Source organism: Callorhinus ursinus, unplaced genomic scaffold (genome assembly GCF_003265705.2).
Source record: "Callorhinus ursinus isolate GAN/ISIS: 27379988/994484 unplaced genomic scaffold, GSC_fseal_2.0 scaffold13, whole genome shotgun sequence".
In the NCBI taxonomy this organism is placed as follows: domain Eukaryota; kingdom Metazoa; phylum Chordata; class Mammalia; order Carnivora; family Otariidae; genus Callorhinus; species Callorhinus ursinus.
In genome coordinates, this window is record NW_027397075.1 from 47,643,469 (window position 1) to 47,670,895 (window position 27,427).

Genomic DNA, 27,427 nt, shown 5'->3' on the forward strand with positions numbered 1-27,427 from the left:
CACCCAGGCGCCCCTTAACCATTTTATATTCTGACCAACAGTGTGTGAGCTCTGGTTGCTTCACCCTTTTGCCAACTTTTGGTGTTGTCAGTCTTCATTTTAGCCATTCTGATGGGGTATATAGTGGTTTTGATTTGCATTTCCCTGATGGTAATGATCACTTTCTCATATACCTTTTGATGACAGTTCTTCTCTTTTTGGAAAGATCTGTTCAAATTGTTTGCCCCTTTTCTTTCATTAGATTGTTTAGATTTTACGTTACTTGTCTCTTTATTACAGAATTGTAGGATTTCTTTTTTTTTTTTTAAGATTTTATTTATTTGAGAGAGAGAATGAGATAGAGCATGAGAGGGGAGAGGGTCAGAGGGAGAAGCAGACTCCTTGCTGAGCAGGGAGCCCGATGTGGGACTCAATCCCGGAACTCCAGGATCATGACCTGAGCCAAAGGCAGTCGCTTAACCAACTGAGCCACCTAGGCGCCTGAATTGTAGGATTTCTTTATATATTCGGAATACCAGTCCTTTATCAGACATATGCTTTACAAATCATATTTAAAAATAGAAACTTCTTTCAGGGCCTGAAAGCCATGAACAGAATGACTACCATTTTTATGCTCTTCCTTACGTTACATCTCAACATTATTGTTTCTTATATTTTCTGTCTGTAACTAAGTTAATAGATGTCTCAGAATAAAGAGAGTTCCAAACTGGGTAAGCGTCAAGACCAGCCGAGATGCCGGCGGTGTGAAACCAAGTGAGTGTGCTTCTGAGATAGTCACCAACCACTGTACATTGCTTTTAGTTTATATAAACTACGAGGTTTTCAAAATATTCTGCTTTTAAAAGGGAGAAATAACATAAGTGCTTTTGTAATTAAGAAGAAAAAAGATGTCGGCTTTTTGAAATCCCATTTGGGAAGCAGTAGCCTGCTCAACTGAAGAGAAGTTTGGCTGGATGTATAGGGAGAACTATTCTGGTCCCAACTCACATTCTGATGAGTTGACATTTCATAAATCACTTTCCTTGATGTAAAGCGAGAAGAGTGATACCTGCCCTAATGGATTCGCTTATTTCCTATATGGTAAAATGCAACATGTGCAAAAAAAAAGAGTTTTTGGTTACCATAGAAATGTAAAGAACCTGACTATTAAAATCTGTCTTTGAAAAGGTATGAAGCATATGAGTGATACTCATTCCTTCTATCATGCAATACTTGACTCCAATACTTTTTTTTTTTGTAAAGAAAAAGATGTGTTACAGAAAGATCTAGGTGTTTAATAGGAACATGATTTTTCATTGAGGAACATTATAATAGCATGATGAAAAACGAATCTGTTAAGGAGAAAAAGTCTACAAAGAAAAGATGTGGCTAATAAGTGATAGGTCAACATTAAGTACTCTGAGTACCCATTGAATAGAAAGTTTGTTGTGTGTTTTTAGGAAGATAGATTAAAGTGGGAACTCTGATCTCAAGGAGCTTGTTTTCTGGAAGAATGTATTAATAAGGTTAATGAAGGAAAGCAAAAAGTGATGTCTCTCAAACATGAGTTCTTAGAGTCAGAATGATTCAAACTTAAAGAGGAGAAAGGACACGGAAGAGATGACATTTTAAAGATGTTTTCTTTTTTTACCCATTACTTTAGACTTCTTAATGGAAACAAATGGAAGAAGAAGCTGGGAGGTATTTATAGTGTTTGAAATGTAGTGCTACAAATTATTTATAATATTACCAGAAATATTTTCAGAAAGTAATGACCAATGGGTCATTATGCCTTTTTTTGCCCTTTTATATTTAAATAGTAACAAACTTAATCAAAATGTGTTGATATTAGCCCAATCTTTTCTTATATAAAATATATTACAAGCTGTTTATTTCTTTTGAAAAATAACTCCTCTAATTTCAAAACCTTATTTTCAAATTGAATACAATTGACATATGGTAGTCCATTTTAGTATTTTGTTTGGTATAAACTCTAATACTTATGTCCAATCAAATCTCCATAAGATACTTAGGTGGTGACATGTCAAGTTGGAAGGTTACTTAGAACACTGACTTTGGGAAATGTTGTCCTGTAGGAACTCTGTTTTGTTTATTGCAGCGTTTTACAGCCTTCAAAAATCCATGCCTTTCTAAGCTTGGGCGCCTGGGTGGCTCAGTTGGTTAAGCGATTGCCTTCGGCTCAGGTCATGATCCTGGAGTCCCGGGATTGAGTCCCGCATCGGGCTCCCTGCTCGGGGGGGAGTCTGCTTCTCCCTCTGAGCCTCTTCCCTCTCGTGCTATCTCTCATTTTCTCTCTCTTAAATAAAGAAAATAAAATAAATCTTTAAAAAAAAAATCCATGCCTTTCTGGTGAAAAAATCTTTCAAGCTTTATCTTATGTAGTTTATGTTACAAACAATGGATTTCTTTCCTTTTCCAAATTTATAATTTATTATAAAGTAGATTGCATTTCTCGAGTTGCTACCTTCCTCATCCTTGCAGATTCTGAAATGAGCCCCAGGGAGTGTCCTCTACCTCTGTTCTCTTGATGCTGAAGACAGATTTGAAAATCATGGTATCAGTATTTACTGATGTAGAAAAAAAGACTGGGAGTCTTACCTTTTTTACTTTCTGGATCTGCTTAGTAGCAAAAATGTTTTGCTAAAATGGACTGCTAGAACATTGGAAAATTGATATTTTGATGCTTTAATAATTCAGAAGTTTCTGGGCTCTATTTGGTACCTGGGAGGTACTTCAGGATGATAATTTTCAATTTTGCTTATGTTAGATAAGCCATGTTAATTTTTCTGACATATCAGAGTGTAGAAAAATGTTTGGAATTTGAATCACTGCTTGATTCCTAAAGTTGATGTTTTACTAACCCAAGATTTAAGGAATTATCTGCAAATTTTAATTTTGGCAATCTGGCTTTGCCTCTCTTCTTCCTCTCTTGATTTTTAGCTTACTGTATTTCTATTCTTTTTGGATCTCTCTGTTTCTATAGGATGTTGGGAAGCCTGGCATCAATAATTCCTGAGAGGAAGAATGCTCATCATAGTATTCGTCAGAGTCTGGACTCACATGATAACGTAGAAGTCGAAGCTGCTGTTTTTGCTGCTGCAAACTTCTCCGCACAGTCAAAGTAAGCATCTGCCTTTGAATAATTTGTCTTCCCAAGAAGAGGTTTTGAAGGAATAACTCATCAATATACATAAACACTAAGAGAGCAATGTAAATGGCAAGGTGTATTTTCTAAGAGGGTTTACATCATGTTGGGGAAACAACTTCATTACATAAAACAGAATGCTTAAGTACGTATGTTGGCGTTAACTGCACATGGAATAAGAATTTCCAGAAGCACAGATCAGCATGGATTACGATAGTTAGGGAGGGCTTCATTGGGGAGCAGAATTTTTGTCCACTGAGGCACCCTCCCCAAACATACATGGTTCTAATGCTAAATTGCTGCTTTCTTACTGTCTTGTCAAGGTTAGCTTTTTGGCATTAGAGCTGTGTACGTTTGGCAAAGGTAGTAATTTGAGCTGAAACCAGTTTTAGCCTATTTGTTTTGTTTATTTTTTGAGATTTTATTTATTCATTTGACAGAAAGAGACACAGCAAGAGAGGAAACATGAGCAGGGGGAGTGGGAGAGGAAGAAGCAGGCTTCCCGCTGATCAGGGAGCCTGATGTGGGACTCGATCCCAGGACTCTGGGATCACGACCTGAGCGGAAGGCAGACGCTTAACGCCTGAGCCACCCAGGTGCCCGTAGCCTATTTGTGATGTCATAGCCTACACTGCTATATTGTAGAACAATTTTTTTTTTCTTTGGATGCAGTGCTGACCATGGATGGTTATGTTACTATCTTTGACTTGTTTGGTTACCCTCTCTAAAAATATAAATTATTCCTTTTATTGACTTTAATCAAAAGTAGCATTGCCTTCTGGAGGGCATTTTGGTAGTATGCATTTGCCTTAAACATGTTCATCCTTTTACCCCCTCAAGTGGACCTAGAAAATCCACTTCTGAGAACTTATCCTGAGGAATCAGCAATGTGTACTGATACTTATTTGCAAGGATGCTAGTTGTAGTGTTATAAAAACAAAACAAAACAAAACAAATTAGTAGCAACCTAATTTCCAACCAATGTGCTTAGATAAATATGATCATACAGTGAAATATTATGTCAGCTCTTTAACATATATTTTAGAGGTATATTTGGAAACAGGTTATGTCATAGCTTATAAGCTTTTACAGAATATGTTTTTTAAGAAACAGGTATTTGTATTGATGAAAAACAAAGACAAAGGATATATATCAAAATACTGTCTCTGGGTGATAAGATGGTATTTTATTCTCCTTTTTATAAATTTCTGTTTATACTGTCAGGAGCAAGTTTGGGCTTTATAATCAGATGAATGTTATTTTTAAAATTAAAAAAGATAGCATTTACATTAAGAATCTCTGCTAAATTTGGATAAGACTTGGAACAGTTTATCACCAACTTTCTCTCTTCGGATTTTAATTATATGCGTATTCATCTCTTCAGCTGCTCCTATCAAACCTTCAGAATCCCAGGATTACTCATTGGAAAAGGAGAATGGAGAATAGAAAGCATGTAGTCTTTAATGTACTGCTCAAAATTAGTAGGTGTGGCAGTAATTGAGGAAGAGAAATATCTGAATAAATACAGTCCTATTTGTGCTTTTGAGAACTGGCATTTTTTTCCTTATTGAGAGTCATTACTGGTGAGAGAACTTTTTAAAAATTGTTTTTATTGGTTAGGAATTGTATCTGGTGAATAGTTATCTGATTACCACTGTCAAGGTGTCAGTACTTTATAATCTATCTGAGTAAGCTTGCATTTCCTGTAGCTCCAAAAATAGTTTTCTAAATTTAGTTTCTAAATTCAGATAATAAATTTTATAATTTAGTGATTATAATTTATTTTAATGAGAATCATTTTTGGTTCAGGTTTTCTCTTATGTTATTATCAGAAGCTAATTTTATTAGCTGTGGAATTTCTGATCTGTTTTGGAAAAGGTTAACTAAGTACCATAGAAACATGATTCTTTGTTTATAGAATTTATTGACTAATAAACATTTAAATTAATGGTTTACATAGAAGCAGTTTTTAACATACCAGGCTTCAGTATGATATAATTTGTAATATTTAAAAATACCAAATTTGTGCAATAGGAAAGGCTCAAGGGCCTATCAAAATGTATCAGAGTGTAAAATTAACTAATTGTATAATGAACTGTATCTTTTTGAGATTAGCACTTACCTCTTCTTCTGAAGTGGTGAGCGGGCTTGAAATCAAGTATCTCAACCAATACTGATGGGTTTTTGTCTTAGTATCTCTGTCAGTTTTGGGAATCTTAAATTAGAGCAACTGGCCAAATAAGACCTTAAGAATTTAATACTGTTCTCCTTTTGTCTACTATAATAATCACATCTAACTTGTTCTTAAAAAGGTTAAGATTTTATATGTTTAAAGAGCTAGTCCCTGGGTCACAAAGCAGGAGTTGGAAATCCAAATACCTTCAGAAACTGGGGAAGCATTGTTAGTGAGAGAGGTGCCCTCTAGCGGCCACTGTGCCGAACTGAACAGCACACTCGCAGCCTAAAAGTGGTGGCTCCTTACTCCTTGGCCCCAGATGATTGTGACAGTGCAGGAATGTATGCCCAGTGCTGTCAGATCTGACTCTTTTGGAGGGGGCAGGGGTGGAATGGATGGAAGCTGGAAAATCTGATTATTCTGTTTATAGTCTTATTACCATATGAGACTCTGTATTAACATACATTCTTAATATTGACATTAAGAATTTAAAAAAATATTATTAGCAAAAAAGAAAGAAGGAAAGAAAGAAAACTGCAGGCTTCTAATTTGCAGTTTATTGGCCCTAAAGGCCCATAACAGATTTTTAAATTTTGAGTTGTATAAAGTTATATAGTTACTGAAGAAATACTTATTGAATATCCACCATGTCCAGATAGTATTCTCAGCACCCAGGAATACAGGGGTAGAGAAGATAAAAGCCCTATTGTTGTGTAAACACAAGATAGTTTCAGATGTGTGTTAATGTTATGGAAAAATAAAAACAATTTTGTGATAAAAATAATATAGTTTCATCATTGTGATAATGACCTGAGTGAGCTGCTTTAAGTAGAGTGATCAGGGAAGGCCTTTCTAACGAGGTGACATTTGAGCTGAAACCAAGTGATGAAGAGGCAGCAAGTTAGAGGAAGAATAAGAAGAAAGAATAACAACTATAAGAGCACTCTGATATGTGAATGAGTTGTCTATACATGCCCGATACACCTCTTATCTTACACCTAAAAGACATTTGTAACTTAACTTTTTCTTATCAAATGTGGAGCTGGTATCTTAGAAAAGTAGTTTTCAGACTATTTGGTATCTTTACACTTTTCAAGCATTATTGAGGTCCTCAAAGAGCTTTTTTTGTTTACATGGACTATATCGATTGATATTTACAATATTAGAAATTTAAATGGCTAAATTTTAAAAATACGCGTTCATTTTTAAAATAACAATTCTCTAAATATGTTAATGTAAAAATACTGTGAATAGTAGTTTTCCAAAACAAAACAATTTTGTGAGATGAGTAGCATTGGTTTTTTTTTACATTTTTGCAAATCTCTTTCATGTCTGGCTGGATTCTTATATCTGTTTCTGTATTCAACATTTTTGTTGCAGTATGTTACCATAAAGTATATGAAACAAATCCAGCCTCACACAGATACACAGTTGGAAAAGAGAAGAATATTTTTAAAGTCTTTATAGGTAGTTATGAGTATTTTTCTTTGATGTTATACAAAACTAGACAAGTGGTGGTTTCTTAAAGGTTAATTGCAGTGTGGACTCTAAAATCATATCAGTGAACTTGTACTATATTACATTGAAATCTTTTGGAATCTCTTACCCATGTATGGTTTTATGATTAATGCGTTGGCGTTTTTGAAAACATTGGTTCACTGCATTATGCAGGTCTTCCAAATGTTGACCCATTTCATTGTATCATATCAAAGGATCACATTTGTTACTGGCCACTGATCTCATCCAGAAATTCTTTAAATATTAAGTTGTCAAGTTCATGGCGATAGATACAAGTTTTCCGAAATTCTAATTTTTGCTTAGAAACTCAGATTGGTAAAAATATTTGCCCAGTTATTTTCCATGAATTGACAATTTATTCATCTTTTGAGAAAATGTCTGCCAAATAGCCAAGTCTGAGTAACCATGAAGTTTCATGAAAAAATGTCTAGTTCATCTCATAACTCAAATAATTAAGTGGTACTATTCCTGGAGACAACTGCTGTGTACGTATGTGTGGCTTCTGTTTTGTCAGAGAATATGAAAAAGATACTTGCTCATGGGTTGAAATTCAATAGAATTAGTAATTTTCACTGTTTTATCAAGGACATTTGTAAGTGCATCTGGCTTCCTTACTTCCTTTCTTTCTGTTTAATGTGAGCGCACAGGGGTGGAGAATACAGTCGCTGCTGGGACAGTTGATGACACTGCCTTGGTTCTTGCTAAGGTACCACCAGTTTGCTCATTGCTTTGGTACCAGTGGTAAAGATAGCAACATTGGTGTTCCAGGAAAATCATGAGATTTTTAAAAAAAAAAAAAGGTACTTGCTTTGAAATTTTCAGCACAAATACGGTTTATTGCCGAGAATTCACATAAAAGATGATGTTTTCTGATTAGGTGATGCTGATACAAGCAAAAGAGCACATCTGGCCATGTCTGTAGATTTTCCATTTGTGAGGTAGAGGTAAAATTCTGCAGTTGAACTATTAACTCAGTCTTCATGTTTGCAGCTAAATCTTTTATGTGGTAAGTTACTCCAGTGTTGAAAAGTGGCAGTGCTTGATGTCTTGCACTGACTTTTCATCCAGGTATTCAGCATTGTCAGCTGCAGCCGTTTCTTAGCTTATGTGCCTTTCTCCAGCCAGTGCGTTACGATAACTTACCCTGTTATGATTTCTAGTTTAAAAATCAATAGTTTGCTTTTAAAGAGCACATTTAAAATACTCAGTCTTTTTTTTTTTAATTCTCAATAATTAGTCTTGAAACGAAACCTCAAGTTAACTGGTACCATAATACTTTCTGAAATGTCTTATTTCATAAGGCACAATAAGTTAAATTATTAACATCTGAAAAATCGAAGGATAGCTTTAGTCATATTTTTTTTATTTATGGTTTTGCTTTTCTTTAGAATAGATTCTTCCATGAATTAGAAAACTCTCTGATATGTCAGTTTTACCTTTCTCAGCATCTTTAGACCTAGACGGTACAGCTGTGGGTTGAGAAAATGAGTCTTCTAATCTCTTTGTCAAGCCAGTGATTCATTTTTAAGTATAAAAAAATGTTTTGCAAATAAACTTTATTGTATTTTGGAATAAAATATTGTTAAATTCTAAAAAAGCAATTTTAGATAAAATTTTAGAAAAATCTTTCAAAATCTTATTGCAAAGTATGGCAGTGTGTACTTCCTGATATGTTTCTCTATAAGTATAAGGAAAACTTCAGGATTCCAAAACAATGTGTTGGATGATAATGATGTTATAGGGTTAGTAATAGATATAGTCAAATATAGTAAAAGCACAGGAGAAGAATTGAGAACTGAGTTAATCTCAGAAAACATATTTGTACACTAAACCTGAACCTACTACCTTAGAAAATTCTAGGAAACACAAGAATGCACAGCTGTCAAGAGGTGATGTTATTATACATCATATAGCCTCTGGAAAACTATGCTATTCACTTATGAGAATGGAATTGAAAATGGCAAATAATACCTTAATGGCAGGAAATATTTTATGTAGACATCCATTGAACTACAGAGGGGAAGTATCTCCTATCTTACATATCATTCATTGTGGCTAAGTGAGCCAAGCTTGATCATATTATCTGTATTATATTTCCTTACATATGATGTAATGTCTTATCCCAAATGTTCATGTTATTAATAACTTCTGCAGCACTCAGTGATATATTTATTGGGACCGAATCAAAAGCAGCACCTTGGAAAACACTTTAAATGTATATAATATAAAAAAACAATGGCCAACTTTAAATAGTTTGGCTTTTGGTAATATTCTGCCCATATTTCCTACTTGCCTTTTCTACTTCATACTTAGTCTATTTTTCTTAAATTTAGAATATTCGAAATGTATTTTATTGCTTATATAATCAGCTTAAGGTGTTAAAAGCTTTTCTTAAAAGCACATCCTAAAATATTGTAGACTGAGATAATGACCTTGAATCTTTTAGACAGTGGCACTCAGTGATGCAAACTGCAACAGCACCCATAAATCAGAACATCTTGCCTTGAATACCGCTTGGAAACAGTCTTGGCATAAGCCCATTTGCTGGTGGGAATTTCGGTTTCAGTTGCATTTCTTACCCCACCCCCACTACCTGACGTTTGGAGTATTAGTTACGATTTGAAGTATAATGTTTCTCCTGTGTTGATTGTGCTCTGTTTATGTCCTTAGGAAACTTAAGCAAATGTAATTTTTTTGGTTTTAAAGTTTTTGCTGTTCTCTCTTTCCAAAGGGATTTTGCTGTAGGAATCTGTAACAAAATCAGTGAAATGATTCAAGGTATGTATGCTTCATTCAGTATTATGAAGTGATTTACTGGGATTTATATTAATATTAATAGCTCTTAACATTAAGTACTTACTATGTGCTTGTCACCATTCATTCACTAATTCATTCAAATAATGTTTGTTAAGCATCTTCTAAATGCCCCACACTGTTCTGGGTGCTTAGGATTCAGTAGTGAACAAAACGGGGTCCTTGCCCTCGTGCGGCCGACATCCTAGTGACAGAAATGGGGGAGAGGTGGCCATAGACAAATACAAATATGATATAACAGTTGCTATGGAGAAAAAGGTAAGAAGGATAAGAATTCCCGGAGTAGTTTGCTCCCCACGGGGGAAGGGGGCGCTTTATATTTTGTATATGTTGAAGGACGGCCTCTAACGAAATGATATTTGTGTGAGAACTACAGTTATTTAGGGGAAGAGCACTCTGATCTGGGAGAGCAGAGGGCTGTCAGAAACTCTGAGGCGCTCTCCATGTTCTGTTAATTTTCCTCCAGTGTCTTCCAGTTGCAGCTAAACTCAGATCCAAATTCCTTACCATAATCTTCAAGGCCTGGCTTTTCGAAACTCATCTTCCATGCCCTGCTTCATGTGTGCTGGCCTCACTTACTCCCGTCCCAGTCACTAAAGGGGGCCTGCGGCTCCAGCACTACGCGGCTCGGAGAGCACCACCTTCTTTGTATTTTTCCACGTGGCATTGCTGTGAATTGTGCAACTTGGCAGACTCGGCTAGGCAATACTATTATGTCTGTTTTACAGAAGAGGAAATGGAGCCACATTAAAATGACTTGAAGACCACGATACAGCGGTTGAGCTTTCTCCTGTCCTCCTTTCCTTTGTCCTTTTTTTTCCCCACTGCCAGCAAAGGGCTCTCCTGCAGAAAGCTGTCCTTAAAAGGAAGCATCAGCCCTCATTCACTGAGCAGTTTTTATTGAACCCTGGCTCTGTCAGACAAGACTGCATCAGGAAATAGATGTCATGCTCGAATTAAAATAATCCATGGAGGGTTGAAGGAAGGAACAGTTACAAAGGTGTAGGCAGGGTGAACAGTAGGGGATAACGTAGTCCTGTACCCAAAGGTGCGGAGAGGCAGTGGTTACCAGAACCCTGGAGTCATGTCAAGAGGGCCACTTTGAAAAACTGACCTTCAGTGTGATATGACCTGATGTGACCCTGTAGAGAGGGATCCAGGGAATAAATACTCTGACTTCTTTCTTCTCCCTCCCATCCCCTGCTGGGGCTCTTCACTGGCTAACCCCAAACGGTGGGCAGATAGCAAGGGAATTGATGGAAGCTATATAGGTAAGTCTCCTAAGGTGCTGGAGTATTGTGTATATTGGGTGATGGTTATTTGAGTATACCGATATGTAGAAACCTATTAATTTATACACCTAAGATTCATTATTGTTTCTTAAGTTTTATCTATAAAAAGATTTAAAGCAAAAGAACAGGAACTAGGGGATTGAAAGGGAAAGAGGGGGAATAAAGCACAAGAGTGGCAGTGAGGGCAAGTGGAGGAAGGCTGGAGCCCAAGATACGGAAATGGCAGGGGAGTTTGAGGAATAAAGTAGGTTGCTTGTGTTTCTGCAAAGTAAAACCTCTTGAGTGTCTCTAGACCAGTAAAAATGTCTGTAAATACAAGGAATTCCATGGACTGCTGGGTGGAGCACAGATTTACAGAGGAAGAGGGGAGGGATAGGAGACAGGAGTGTCCCATGGGGAAAAGCCTATTAGGGAGAATACTTAGGAGACTTTTGTAATAATCCAGTCTAGAGATGGTGGTGGAAGTGGACCAGTGTGATAGCAATGGAAGCAGAATGGCAGAGTCAGATTTGGGTTATATTTTAAAGATAGAACCTGAAGGATTTGCTAATACATTTGGATGTGGGGTATGAGAGAAGTAAGGGAGTCAGGAAAGACTCCAAGGTCTGAGGAGTTATAATGATGAGGCTGTGATGTACTGAAATGGGAAAAATTTTTAGAGGGGCAGGTTTGTGGTGAAGATCAGAAGCTCTCTTTGGCCCTAAGTACAGACTCTTCTAACTGTACATCCCAGTGGAGGTGACCAGGAGGTAATGGGATTTATGTTATCTGAAGGTCAGGGGCAGGGTGGAGGGGTAGGAGGTGGTCTTGAGCATATAGCTGATAATGGAAGCCATGGGATTATGTCACCTCACTCAGGAAAGGTATTGAGGGTGAGAAGAAAATTTATTACCATTTATTACCAACTCCAAGGAATACCAGAAATTAAAGTGTGGATAAAACAGATGAATATGAAGAGATTGAGAAGGACCAACCAGAGGAAGGACAAAAACCAGGAGGAGTATGCCTTTGGGAGAGAGTTTCAAAGACAGAACGGTTAGCAGTGTCAGATGCATTTGGGACCTTAAGGATCAAAATGTTAATAACATAAGCATGGTATGTATGACTGCAGAGAGAAAACGAGAGAGTCAATACTCTGACGTCATTTTTCTCCCTCTCATCTCCTGGGGCTCTCTGCTTTGGCCAGACTTAAATAGAGGCCCAATAGCAAGGCAGTTTGTTGATGTAAGCCACCCCTGGATGCTGAAATCTTCTCATATTTTAACACTAACAGTTACTTCACAATGGCGAAACAGTGCTCTGCAGAGTATAAATTAGCTTTTGGCATATATGCAGTAAATTATGATTGACAGTTTTTTTGTTCTCTATCATCACAAAGCCATGCTGTAGAAGAAAAGATTTTGTTTGTGTAGCTCCAGTGTTGACAGCAGAAGATGCATTGGAGTTAATCCTCATGGAGTTCCGGCTGTGTAGGCAGTAAAAAAAAAAGGCACTGCTACCCAAAGTTCAGAAAACTTCAGAACCCCTCCACATACAGTCTATTCACATCCAGATCTTGACTTAATGTTGAAGGAATTAAAATTGTAAATATAATTAAATTGTAGTCATTGAGTATGTGCGTACATAGGTGTATGTGTACCTGTAATTTATATATCTTTTTAGCATGTTGTGAGAAAGAATAGACAGCAAATACGACTTTGCTTTCTACTGTGCCTTTTAAAGGCATTTTCTACTGTCATCATGTAGCTTTATACTCACCGAAAAACTTACAATAAATGCTTTTGGGAAAAAAAAAGAATTTAATTGGGTTAGCTCCAGTATAATTATCTTTAATGTCATAAATATAACATTAGCATACTATTTGTTTTTAAATGGTCATTTTGCTAATTGAATCACTTTTTTAAAAAATATTTTGTTTATTTATTTGAAAGAAAGTGAGAGAGAGAGATCACGAGCAGGGGGGAGAGGTAGACTTCCTGCCGAGGAGGGAGCCTGATGCGGGGCTGGATCCCAGGCCCCTAGGATCACGACCTAAGCTGAAGGCAGATGCTTAACCAACTGAGCCACCCAGGCGCCCTAATTGAATCACTTTTAAATGTGAAATATTATCAAGGATGACCATCAGAAATCTGTCCCTAACGATTCCTTTTGTGTTCAGGTTTAGCCACACCAGTGGACTTGAAACTGAAGTTAATCCCCATCCTCCAGCACATGCACCATGATGCGATCCTGGCGTCCAGCGCACGGCAGCTTTTACAGCAGCTGGTCACATCCTACCCCTCCACCAAAATGGTGATTGTTTCTTTGCACACCTTTACTTTGCTTGCAGCTTCATCTTTGGTTGATACACCTAAGCAGGTAATTTCAATTTTCTTTAAACTGCCTTTTTTTCAGTAAACTTGCATATTAAGTATAAACTAAAAAAAAATAATAATAATCATAAGTTTTGATGATATTAAGGTCCCTTCTCGGATAAAGATCACTTTCATTTCCTTTTGCCTGCTTTTTTCTTTTCTGTATTCACAGTCCTAATTCTTGGGAGCCTTTTAGGAACATGGCGTGGAGGTAGGGGTACATGGCAGTATGGGGTTGGCAGGAGAGAGAAGAAAGAGTTGAATATTCAGAGCCAGGTCCCACGCTAGAACCTTACAAGTTGAGGGATAAGTATATTTTTGTGAATGACAAGAAAGTGGCCCAAACATGAACACATAGCTAATAAGTGACTGGGCTGCAATTGGAAGTGAGTTCTGTCTCAAATCTAAAAATTTGACTAAATTATACTATACGTGGTAATTTCAGTGACAGTATTGTTCACAAATGACTTATTTCTTTCATAGATTCAGCTTCTATTGCAGTATTTGAAGAATGACCCTAGGAAAGCAGTAAAGAGACTTACTATTCAAGATCTGAAATTACTTGCCAATAAAACACCACACACTTGGAGTAGGGAAAACATTCAGGTATGTAAACTTTGAACATTAATATTTTATAGAGAAAAATAATGCAACATTGTAAAAAATCATTTTACTTCACATTTTTGTATCATCTTTGTCATCTTTTAAATGTTTGAATATGAAAAAAATTTAAGGGTATTGTTGATATTTGTGGCAGATGTTGTTTTTTCAAGTGGCAAAGTAAATACATAAAACCTTTATCCTTTCATGTTTCAGGTTCTTTTAGTGAGTTAGACTTGCCTCTCAATTTCTTGTGAATTTTCCCATAGCAGCACTAAGGCTGATTGAGAAGCCCAGTGAAATCATTTATTTAATTTCAGTCTCCTTTACTCACTTCAGGGAGAACAGTTGGTGTTGACTGTGATTTATTAGGGAGAAAGTGCTACAAGCGTAACTCAGCAAAGTATATTTTTCCTTTTCATGGAGAGGAAGGACATTCTTAAGTTTTCTTTTGTAAATACAAGAGCAGGTCTCAATCTCTAGACTTTTTTTTTTTTTAAAGGTTTTATTTATTTATTTGACAGAGAGAGACACAGCGAGAGAGGGAACACAAGCAGGGGGAGTGGGAGAGGGAGAAGCAGGCTTCCTGCGGAGCAGGGAGCCCGATGCGGGGCTCGGTCCCAGGACCCTGGGAACATGACCTGAGCCGAAGGCAGACGCTTAACGACTGAGCCTCCCAGGCGCCCCTCAATCTCTAGACTTTTAATGTGGCATCTTTTACAGCATTTTTTTAGGTTAAGTTAATGTTTTATATTTGTTCTTTCTCAAAACGGAACCTATTTGTTTATTCATTACTGTTAACAGATGTACCGTTTTCTAAAAAATGCTGTTTAAAGTGAAATGGAAGATTGTTAGAATTTGACCTTTATTTTCATGGATTTTATTACCTCTTAGTGTCATCGTAGCTACCGTGCAACAAAAGCCTTTGAATTTCAGATTATGAAATTAAGCTGCTGTGTTAATTGGTTTTTTGTTTGCAATTTTCTAAACAACACTCTTCAGTATATTGTGATTGATAGTCACAAATATCCCAAGAGATAAGGGCAGTTGTTAGTATTTGTATTTATAGTAGACGAACAAATTAGGGTTCAGAGAGACTTACTGTGCTTAAGAGAGCTTCCTAAGAGGACTTAATTAAGATTTTAATTAAGAGAGCTCTGTCCTCTAATGCTTTTTCTACTAAATAATACTGTCTTTCCGAGAAGAGAATGTAGTCAGTTAGCCACCAAAGGGAACCAGACCTGGTGAAGGCACTCCCTTCTTATTTTTCTCCTTTCTGTATGAGAGATCACATACACATGAAAGTATGTAAAATAAATATTTAATAGTTTAAATAATTGTAAATGAAAACAAAGTAGCCACCATCCAGCTAGAAGCAGAACAACACCGCAGGCTCGCAGAAGCCTGCCACCTTCCTTGGCACGGTCCTCCCTGATGAGAATCGTAAAGCCAACCCAAAGGAAACTACTATTTTGACTTCTGTGATGATCATTTTTTCACTCTTTACTGTTTTACTACCTATATATGTTTCCCTAAAAATTAATGTTTACTTTTTGTTTTTATTCTTGTGCTTAACGTTATAATGATGAGACTCATACATGTGGTTGCGTGTTTTTTCCTTTAATTGCTGTGTAGTATTCCATTATTATATGGAATGGACCACAGTTTACTTGCTACTGATAGGTTTTTTCCAACTTGCATCTCTTACAAACAACGCTGCTATGAGCATTCTTCAGTTTATCTCCTGGCACTTAGGTGCTATGTGCAGGAGTTTCTTTATATACTTAAGAGTGAAATTGCTGACGTACAGAATATGTGTATTTTCAGCTTTACCAGGTAATGTCAAACTGTGTTCCAAAGTGATTGAACCAGTTTACATTCTAAATAGAGAATGCCTGTTGATCTCTACATCCTTAGATTACATTTTTACCAGTTTAGAAGTTGTAGTTTTAATTTCTATTTCCTTGATTACTAAAGAAGTTGAACATCCTTTTTTTTGAACATCCTTTTAATGTGTTTATTGACCATTTGGATTTCTTTTTTTGTGACATGGCTATTCAAGTCTTATTTTTCTATTGATTTGTAGTCATTCTTTGTATATTCTGGATACTTGTACTTTATTGACCATTGACATTCTATATAAATTTCAGAAGCAGCTGATCAAGTTTCACTTTTAAAAAAAGTTGATAATTTCATTGGGATTCCATTGAATGGAAGAATCAGTTTGTAACAAGTTGATATTTTTACAGTTAAGTCTTTTTTTTTTTTTTTAAGATTTTATTTATTTTTTTGACAGAGACACAGTGAGAGATGGAATACAAGCAGGGGGAGTGGGAGAGGGAGAGAGAGAAGCAGTCTTCCCGTGGAGCAGGGGCTCGATCCCAGGACCCTGGGATCATGACCTGAGCCGAAGGCAGACGCTTAACAACTGAGCCACCCAGGCGCCCCAACACTGTTAAGTCTTCTAATGCATGAACATGCTATATCTTTTCATTTCTTTAGATCTCTGTACTGCATCTCTCTTTTGTCTGATGTTAACGTAGCTACTTCAGTTTTCTCCTGGATGTGTCTATGTGATAGATTATTATCGTTTTAGGGGCACCTGGGTGGCTCAGTCGGTTAAACATCTGCCTTCGGCTCAGGTCATGGTCTTGGGGTCCTGGGATCAAGCCCCACATCAGACTTCCTGCTCGGCAGGGAGTCTGCTCCCTCTGCGTCTCCCCCCGCTCATGCTCTCTCTCTTTCTCTCAAATAAATAAAATCTTGAAAAAGAGAAAAAGATTATCATCGTTTTACTTTGTCTTTCTTTAATGCATCTTTTATTTTCTTAAATTTTTTTTTTTTTTTTAAATCTTAAAGATTTTTTTTAGAGACAGCAAGAGAGGGAACACAAGTAGGGGAAGTGGAGAGGGAGAAGCAGGCTTCCTGCCGAGCAGGGAGCCCGATGTGGGGCTCGATCCCAGGACCTTGGGATCATGACCTGAGCTGAAGGCAGACACTTAGTGACTGAGCCACCCAGGTACCCCTCTTTAATGCATCTATGTTTCAGTTTTGTCCTATGTCAGTTCTGCTGCAAAGACCTTACAATACACTACTCATTTATATTCCTCTAAACTTATGCATTGTTATCATGTGTCTTAATTCTATCTTATTAAACAATTTTGTTGTTTTATAAATTCATGATCGTTGGGACCTTCCACTCTTTTTGCTCTTCTTGCATCTCAGGCTTTCTCTCTGGGATACTTTTTCTTCTGTCTTTGGAAAGTCCTTTAGTGAGGGTCTATGGTGGTAAGCTCTCCCAGTATTTACTTGTCTTAAAATGTCTTCATTTTGCCCTCAACCTTGAAAGACACTTTCTCTGGGAGTGGAATGCCCAGGACATCGAGGCTACCATTCTACTGTCTACTGATTTCCATTATTACTGCTGAGAATAGCAGTACTCTTTTGAAAGAATTTTTTTTCCTGCTTTGAAATTTCTCTTTAATTTGACGTTCTGTACTATGAACCATCTGATTATAGATTTCTATTTAAACTGTGTAGACTATTGATTTTCTTGAATCGTAAGATTGGTGCTTTTCAGCAGTTCTGGGAATTGTCAGCCATAATTTTTTCAGATACTGCCTTTCCTCCTGGATCTCCACTTAAATATATATTAGCCCTTCTATCAGTCCCCCATGTACCTTATATTCTTTTTTCCATCTCTTTATCTCTTTGTGCTGTGTTGTGAATAATTTCTCCTGTTTCAGTTCAATAATTATTTCTCCAGCTTATCTAAAGTCTCTCCAGATATGTCTCTGCTCTCGATTTCTATTGGCCCCCTTTTGTAGTACTCTTTTTCCTTATATACTTGGCTGTTTTTTACCTTGAGCTCCTCATTTTCCTTGGGAAAGTGTATGTGGGAATTCTCTGAAGAATTTCTCTATAGAAGGTTTGGATTTGCTTCTGCCGGGTGGAGAGGCCGGGTAGTGATACATGCTGTGGAGCAAAAGTCAAGGAAGAGGATTAGTGAGTGTGCAGTATAGGTTGCAGTGTTGCCTAGGGTGGTCAGGGAAGCTCTCACTAAGAAGTTGGCACTTGAGGGCGCCTGGGTGGCTCAGTTGGCTAAGCGACTGCCTTCGGCTCAGGTCATGATCCTGGAGTCCCGGGATCGAGTCCCACATCGGGCTCCCTGCTCAGCAGGGAGTCTGCTTCTCCCTCTGACCCTGCCCCCTCTCATGCTCTCTCTCTCTATCTCATTCTCCCTCTCAAATAAATAAATAAATAAATCTTTAAAAAAAAAAAAAAAAGAAGTTGGCACTTGATCAAGGACCTAAAGGAGGGACCACCAACTTCGTGAGCCTCTGAAAGAAGAGCATTACCAGCAGAGAGAACAGCAAGAAATGTCCTGAGGTGAGAGCATTCATGAGTGTGAGGTCACTGTGACTATAAGTATGGGGGCCTGAGTCAGAGATGCTGTAGGATGGATAGAGCGTGTTGCAGATCATTTAGGGCCTGTGAGTCCTTTGTAAGGACATTAGCACAGGCCATTATTCTTTCTTAATTGAAATATATTTGACATATAATACTGTGTACAGCATGTTGATATGAGACATATATTATAATATGATTGCCATTGTAGTAATGTAGATAATTAGTACCCCATCACATTGCATAATTATCATTTCTTAATTTTAATGGTTGGAATAATTAAGTTCTAGAGTCTTAGCAAGTTTGATGATTATCATACAATATTGTTGTCCATATTCACTATACTATACATTAGATCTCCAGGACTTACTACTTGTAAGTTTGTACCCTTAAACATCTGTCCTACCCCCACATCCCAAGTCAGACAGAGAAAGACAAATACTGTATGATATCACTTACTTGTGGAATCTGAAAAGGCCGAACTTATAAAAACAGAGTAAAATAGTGCTTACTAGGGATTGGGGGTCTGGGGGGCAGGGGACATTAGCATACTTATTCTAAAAGATTCTCTCTGACTTAGGTGTACTGAGACTAGATTTTAGGGACATAAGGGCAGAAGCAGGGAAAAACATTTAGGAGGTGACTATATAAACATTCCAATTAGAAAATACTATGGCTCTCTGAACCTGGGGGAGCAGTGAAGACAGCAGGGAGAAGTAATATTCTGGATATATTTTAAAGGCAAAGCTGACAGATTTACTGGCAAATTATTTATAGAGTATAAGAGAAAGAAAGGATGATTCAAGGTTTTTGGCTTCAACAAATTTACTTGGAATGGGTAAGACTCTGGGAGGCTTATTTTTTGAGGATCAGGAGTACAGTTCTGACCAAATAAAGTTTACAGTGTCAGACATCCAAGTGGAGGTGTCAAGGAGTTGGAGTTTAATGAACAGATCTAGATGAAGTTGTAAATATGAGAGTCATCAGTTTATAGATGGTATTTAAAATCATGAGACTGGATGAGTTACCTAAGGAGAGAGAATAAATGAGAAGATTCAGGGAATGATGAAATGAGAAATAACCAGCAAAACAGCCTGATAAGAAGCAGCCAGTGAAGTAGGAGATAAGCCCAGATAGTTTTATAGGAAGTTGGCTGTAGTCCACTGTGTGAGATACTGACCTATATTTGTATTCTCCAAGAGATGAGGACTGATAATTCGCCTTTGCATTTAGCAAAGTGAAGTCGTTGATGACCTGCATGAAAACCATTTTATTGGAGTATTGTGAGTACAAGAGTGATTGGAAAAACAGGAGAAATATCAGAGACAGTAAATATAGAAAGTGTTTTCAAAGGAGTTCTGCTTTACAACATAAGTCAGTCAGAGAAAGACAAATATATGATTTCACTCATGTGGAATTTAAGAAACAAAACAAATGATCATGCGGGGGGGAAAAGGGGAGAGGCAAACCAAGAAACACTCTTAACTATAAAGAACAAACTGATGGGGGCGCCTGGGTGGCTCAGCCAGTTAAGCATCTGCCTTCAGCTCAGGTCATGATCTCAGGGTCCTGGGATGGGGCCTGTGTCAGGCTTCCTGTTAATAAGCAGGGATTCTGCTTCTCTCTCTTCCTCTGCCTCTCCCCCCGCTCCCCCATACCCCGTGACTTGTGTTCGCTCTCTCCTCTCTGTCTCTCAGAAATAAATAAATAAAATCTTTGAAAAACAAAACAAAACAAAACAAAACTGATGGTTACCAGGGAGTAGGTGGGGGTGGGTAGGGTTGGGTTGAATAGGTGATAGGGATTAAGGAGTGTACTTGCTGTGATGAGCACTGGGTCATGTATGGAAGTCTTGAATCACTAAATTGTACACCTGAAACTAATATTACACTGTATGAAGAATTGAGATTGTACTGCTAAAGTATATGTTGTCTGTTTGCTTTTTGTTTTTTCATGGGAGGAATTTAAAGAAACATAGAAATACCATTAGACTAGGGAAATAGAGGACTGCCAGATAAGATTTTTGGGTGAAGCAGTGTATATACATATGGTGTCTGGCATATACATAAAAGTGCTTTTTTAAGAGTAGCTCTGATTAAAGGTAACATTATTCTACAGTTTTCCTTCTTGTATACATTGGCAGATTGTAGGGTTGGGGTTGTGCCGTCTTAATAAAATGAATTGGGAGCTTTCTATGCTCTGGAATGGTGAATAGCTATGACGTCGAAATTTTCTGTCTCCTAAAGATATTGCTTAAAAGGTGTTATAAGTCCATCTGAACCTGGAACTTTCTCCAAGGATAGTATTTTGAGAATATTTCCAATTACTTACATGGATGTTGCCCTATTAAAGTTTTCTACCTCTTCTTGAACCAGTTTTGATAATATTTTCCATTTAATTCACTTCTCAGATTCATTAGTATCAGTATTGAGAAACTTTATAATTTTTGGTATTTTTGTGTTTGGAATTTTATCTTTATTTTTTTTTTTTTTTCTTACTGTTTGTGTTTATATCCCCCTTTTCTCAGTTAGACTTTGCAGAAGCATGGCTTTCTTGTCTTTTTTAAGTACTTGGAACATTTATTTTTATTCTTGTTTAATAATGAAAACACTTAAGGCTATTAATTTTCCCCTTAGTGCAGATGCCCACTTTCCATAAATTATGTCTTCTAGTGCTCTCATTGCCCTTAATTTGAAATGCATTTTTAAAAAATATTTATTTGAGAGAGACAGAGGTAGAGAGAGCACAAGCAGAAAGGAGGGGGAGAAGCAGACTGCCCACTGAGCAGGGAGCCCGATGCAGGGCTCAATCCCAGGACCCTGGGATCATGACCTGAGCCGAAGGCAGACGCTTAACCAACTGAGCCACCCAGGCGCCCCTGAAATGCATTTTTTAAAAGTCAGATTTATTGCAGTATAATTTGTTTACAGAAACCTTTCTAGGTATACTGGTCAGTGAGTTCTAATAAATGTCTATAGTTGTGTAACCACCACCACAAATGAGATGTGGGACACTTTCCTCACTTTTGGAGTGAGGAAAATGTCTGTATTCCTTCAGGCTCCTCTGTAGTCAGTCTCACAATCACCAGTCTGATTTCTGTCCCTATAATTTTGCCTTTCTAGAATATAAATGAAATCATACAGTATGTTGCCTTTTGAGTCTGACTTCTTTTACTTTGCATAATTCTTTGATATTCATCCGTGGTGTTGCATTAAGCAGTAATTCATTCCTTTTTATTGAGAAGTAGTATCCCAGTGTATGGACATGCCACAGTTTTATTTATTCATTCATAAGTTGGTGGACACTTGGATTGTTTCCAGTTTTTGATATTATAAATCAAGCTACTATTGTACAGGTCTCTTGGAGACATTTCTTAGGTCATTATGTAGGAGTTGAATTGCTGTGTTGTATGGTAAATGTATTATTAACTTTGTAAGAAACTGCCAAACTGTTTTCCATAATGACTGTACCATTTTACACACTTACCAGCCGTGTATAAGAGTTCTAGTTCTCTGGTTTACTAGCACTTTCTATTATATGACTTTGTAATTTTAGCCATTTTAATAGGTGTATTGTGATATCTCATCATGGTTTTAATTTGCATTTCCCTAATTGTCATTTATATCTCATCTATATGTGATCATCTGTGTCTCATCGGTGAAGTGCTTATTCTAATATTTTATGCATTTTTTTTTTTTTGGTTGTCTTCTTGTTACTGTGTTCTTTATATATTCTGGATACAAATACTTTATCAGCTGTGTATTCTGCAAGCATTTCCTATTTTTATACTTTGATGAAATTTAGTTTATTTATTTATTTTTTCCTCTTTTAGGGTGTATTTTTTGTGTTTTATCTAGGAAATCTTTACCGAACCCCAGGTTATAAGATTTTGCCATGTGTTTTCTTCTAGAAGTTTTATAGTTGTGGTTTTATATTCAACTCTTTGTGATCCATTTTGAGTTGACTGTTGTATATAGTACAAGGTAGGGATTGAGGTGTATTTAGATAGCCAGTTGTTCCAGCACCGTTTGTTGAAAAGACTGTCCTTCCTTCATTGAAAAACCCTAGCATCCTTGTTGACAATCATTTGACCATATCTATGTAAGTCTGTTTCTGATTTCTGTTGTTTCTTTCGTCTGTGTGTCTATCCTCAAATGAATAGCACACTTTTTTTTTTTTTAAGTAATCTCTACACCCAACGTAGGGCTCTAACTCACAACGCCGAGAACAAGAGTCAGCACGCTCCTCTGACTGAGCCAGCCAGGTGTGCCCCAGTAGCACACTATCTTGATGACTGTAGGTTTATAGTAAGTGTTGGAATCAGATAGTGTGAGTCCTCTACCTTTGTATTTATCAAAATTATTTTGGATGTTCTGGGTTTTTTGCCTTTTCTACAAAGTTTAGAATTAGTTTGTTAGCTTCTGCAAAAAAGCTTTCTAGAATTTTGTTTGGTATTTGTATCTATAGATCAATTTGGAAAAAACTGACATCCTAATAGTATTGAGTTTTCTGATCCATGAACATTGTATATATCTCCATGTATTTAGGTCTTCCTCAGTTTCTCATCAGCAGTTTTTAGTGTTCAGCATACAACTCTTGTACACATTCTGTTAGATTTATTCCTAAGTATTTCAAGGTTGTTAGCAGTATTACAAATGATTGTTTTTTTAATTTCCAGAAGAGCAATTTTGATTTCTTCCTTGACCCTGAAATTAATTTTTTCTTCTTTATTCATATACTTTTCCAGTTTTATTGAGATGTAATTGATATACATCAGTGTATAAGTTTAAGGAATACAGCATAATGGTTTGATTTATATTTATTGTGAAATGACTGCTGCAGTAAGCTTAGTTAGCATCTATCATCATATAGATACAATAAAAAGAGAAAAATTTTTCGTATGGTGAGAACTCCTATGATTCACTCTCTTAACTTTCCTATACATCACATAGCGTTAACTGTAGTCACCATGTTGTACATTACATCCCTAGTACTTATTTATCTTGTAACTGGAAATTTCTATTTTTGAAGTGATTAGTTTTTTTAATTCATGGAATTTTTGTTGTTGCCAACCTTTTGTTACTAATTTCTAATTTTAAAGTTTCTTTGTGGCCCAGTATAGGATCACTTCTTATAAATACAGTTGACCTTTGAACAACATGTGTTTGAACTGCATGGATCCACTTCTACATGGAGTTTTTTTTTTTTTTAATAAATACAGTACAATGCTGCAAATGTATTTTCCTTATGATTTTCTTAGTAACACTTTCCTTTCTCTGGCTTCATCTATTTTAAGTATGTTATACATATAACCTACAAAATATGTGTTAACCAACTGTTTATTTTTAACCGGTAAGGCGTCCAGTCAGCAGTAAGCTATTAGTAATTAAGTTTTGGGGGAAGTTTATATACAGACTTTTGACTGTGCAGGGAGTTGGCACCCCAACCCCTGTGTAGTTCACAGGTCAACTATAGTTCAAAGGTCAGCTATAGTTTGAAGGATTTGAAAAGAAGGTATATTTTCTATATAATTATATCAAGTATGTTTTATGTAATGTAATATGTAGATAAATATATAGTATATAATATGTTACATAGTATGTGTATGTATTGAAAGCTATATTGAATCTACTGTACTGATGATAGTACTCAAGTATACCATCTTAAATTAGTTTTTTTCTCTTTTTGATCTATGAAGTTTTGTTATTTATTAGCATCTTGCACCAGTTTGTGTCAAATCCTAATGCTCTCTGGTTGCACAATAGAACTCTAACTAATATGAAGGAATCCTGTCTTCTATTTTAAGCTCTTTGCCTCAGATTCTTTATGTATCATTGACATTGCTACTTGTTTATTTTTGTTTGCATTATTTACTAGGTCTGCCAGTTTTATTATCCTTAACCTTTATCTGTCACTTAGGTTTCATCCTTATAAAATAGCATCCAGTTAGATTTACATCCTTAGACTTAATCTGAGTCTTTTTAAATAGTGTACATAGCTTATTTGCATTTACTGATATACCTGAGGGTTTTTACTCACTTCTTCCATCTTTATGCTGTTTTTATACATTCTTTTTGTTTCCTTTCTTTCATTACTTCCCTTTGTTACCTTGTTTTCTTTCTTCTTTTATTCTCTAGTAAATTAAAAAGATTTTTATATGCTAATTAAACTTTTTTTTTTACTTTTTTTTTTTACTTCTCTGTACTCAATATATATTAATCTAAGAGCTTGTGTATCTCTATTAAAAATGAAAAGTGTGGTCTTTGAAATGTCACAAGTGTTAGTAGGTCTGAATTCTCCTCTTCTGCCCGTCACTCCACTTTCCCCCTATGTCTTACTAAAATAATCTGCAATTTATGATCAGTTGTCTTTTTTTTATGCTATGCAGTGGTTTCTTTTTTTGTAATAAATTTTTTCGTAATATATGTACTGAACTTCACAACCACATTAACGGTGACTTAAATGTTAAATGTTTTGTTGATTTCACAGCTTACTAATTTCTTCATTAAACCCCATCTTCTCTTGAGTTTTTTATTCTGATTTATCTTTCCTGTAACTTTTTTCTTTGGTTAATTCTAATTGAAAAAAAAATATTTTTTAATATTTGTCTATCTCACAAAGAATTTTTTCATGTGCCTGAAACCTGAGCGTATTGATTTTATTTAAATAGATGTGGTCAAATAATCATTACTTAAGAGCCTAGATGTATTTTTGAAAATATTGAAATAGAGCAGAGGAAAACAGTGCTAATGATAAAACCTTTACAAGATAATAGTTTTGATTTCAAATTTGAATTTAACTCCCAGTTACCAAGAGTAATTCTTTTTCTTCTAAGGTTTCCTCCTTTTATCTTTCCTTCCTTCCTTCCTCTCAACCAGTCTTATCCACCACTGATCGATTTTTGAGTTTTGGAATTTTAAGAGCAATTGTGTCTTTTTCATTGCTACTTTTACTGGTGTGTTGGTAGGTATTATAATTTCCACATGGAATCATATATTCCAGGTTTAAAGGAAATACTTCCATTCTGAATGTTAAAAACCCAAAATGAAGGCCCAGTATAGTATATTATTATTAAAGAAGTTGAAAATAGTAACTTCATAGGAACAAAAATATTTTCTCATGTTTATAGTTTTGTTTGGATTTTTTTTATGCCTTACTAACATAAATATCCATTTTAGTTGGTGTTAATTTGTATTAATAGTTTACAATATTCTGATGTTATAGTTTTATCTGAAGAAGTTGATTTATACAACCTGTTACAAAGTGAAAGATTATCTGTTCTGGATATTTTAAAGATATAATTTTATTTTTGGCTTTATATCTCCTGAGAGTTCTGTTTTGTTCCTTACCTAATACTAGGAGGAATGATAAGTTAAGCCTGAGAATTAGTTCTTTTAATCATCTTTTTCTTTGTAGGTTGGTACAATGGAAACATAGAAAAATTAGAGGGGTTATGTCTCTGACAGAGTACTTTTAAACATAACATTTTTCTGTACCTTAAAGACTATAAGCTTTTTCCTGTGCTTTTCTGGAACACATCCCTGGTGGCCAGTCCCATTCTAGGGTAGAGGAGAAGCCCCTATTTAGGAACTGACCCAGAAAACAGTAATTCAGGACAGAGCTTCAGTTGAGCAGTGAGGTAAGCCAGCCTAGAGAGAGAGAAATTCAGACCAAATAGTCAGTGAAGAAGACCGTGGTAGTGACTGAGAAAGGGGCTTGTGTTTGAAGATTTCCTTTCTGTCAATAAGAAAAATGGACCTGGTAAGACAGTTTTGTAATAGGTCATGTCCTTGGAACAGAAGGGAGCCACATTTCCTCATTGAAACAGGATTGACCTGCCATCTCTGGGGAACTTTGTGATGTGCTCTGTTAAGCTAACTGATTTGAATTAACGAACCTTGAAATCAGTGTTTATTTACTGAGAGCATTGTAGGTACCCAATACTGTGCTGAGTGACAGAAATTAGAAGATAACATGGTCAATAATTTTATCAAAAATTTTTCTAACACTTTTTCTCAGTTTTTTAAATGGTAAAATTCTTTTTGCTTTTTAAAAAGTACTAATACTGTTATCATAAATGTCTTGCACATGCCTTTTCGATTATCCCAAAAGGTTAAATGTGTCTTAATACACAGAGCACTCTGTAAGACATAATTTTGAATATGTATAAACACAAGACATAGTCCTTAACTTCTGGGGCTATTTGGCTGCGGAATTTATTCCCAAACATAAGCTAATTAACAGCGTAAGGCAGGATAATTTAGGCAGTAAGAAGACATGGGTAAATGGCAATGGTTTAAGAATTTGAATAAATAGAAAAGGCTTTGGTATTACTTAAACACAATCACTTTTTTAAAAACTGCTTTCTTTTGCACTTCAAAAACAGCATCTGTGTCTGCTTCTATTTCTTTGTCCTTCACTCTTTAATACACTTGCATTTAGATCTGTTTCCCTATCACTTTTGCTTAGGCACTTCAAATGTCACCAGGGTTCTTAATGCTAGATCGGAGGCTTGTCTGCATTTGTCTTCTTTCCTTTTAGTGTATTTGGCCCTGTCAGCCTTTCCCGTTCCCTTGGCTTCTTTGCACTGAACTGTCCTCACTCATTTTTCTCACTGTCAAAACTGTATCCTCTCTGGATTCTTCACTGCCCCTTTTCTTCAGAATTGCGTCTTTGAGTTGAGTCTAGGTGCTTCCTCCCGTTTATTCTCTGCCATTCTGATGGCATCCCCTCACATCAGGGTGGGCATTCTCCAGCAATCTAGTCCTTCTCCCTGAGCTTCTGAACTGCTTTTTTTTTTTTTTTTAGTATTTTATTTTATTTTATCTCTTAATTATTATGTTATGTTAATCACATTAATTATGATTAATTACATCATTGGTTTTTGATGTAGTGTTCCATGATTCATTGTTTGTGTATAACACCCAGTGCTCCATGCAGAACGTGCCCTCTTTAATACCCATCACCAGGCTAACCCATCCCCCCATGCCCCTCCCCTCTAGAACCCTCAGTTTGTTTTTCAGAGTCCATCGTCTCTCCTGGTTCATCTCTCCCTCCGATTCCCCCCCCCTTCATTCTTCCCCTCCTGCTATCTTCTTCTTTTTTTTTTTTTTAACATATA

At 36.3% G+C, this 27,427-nt stretch overlaps 1 protein-coding gene across 3 annotated transcripts in view; it reads left to right on the top strand.

Annotated features, from left to right (window-relative positions):
- INTS7 (integrator complex subunit 7) overlaps positions 1-27,427 on the top strand; it is a 100,565-nt gene that overhangs the window by 14,464 nt on the left and 58,674 nt on the right. For 2 of the 3 annotated variants that reach the window (XM_025877899.2, XM_073900225.1), the window contains 4 exons: positions 2,984-3,121; positions 9,571-9,617; positions 13,104-13,303; positions 13,783-13,905. In XM_025877899.2, the coding sequence (XP_025733684.1) occupies positions 2,984-3,121; positions 9,571-9,617; positions 13,104-13,303; positions 13,783-13,905 (508 nt within the window). Of the gene's footprint in view, positions 1-672; positions 754-2,983; positions 3,122-9,570; positions 9,618-13,103; positions 13,304-13,782; positions 13,906-27,427 lie in introns of all 3 variants that reach the window. The other variant, XM_025877900.2, reaches the window with a different exon arrangement.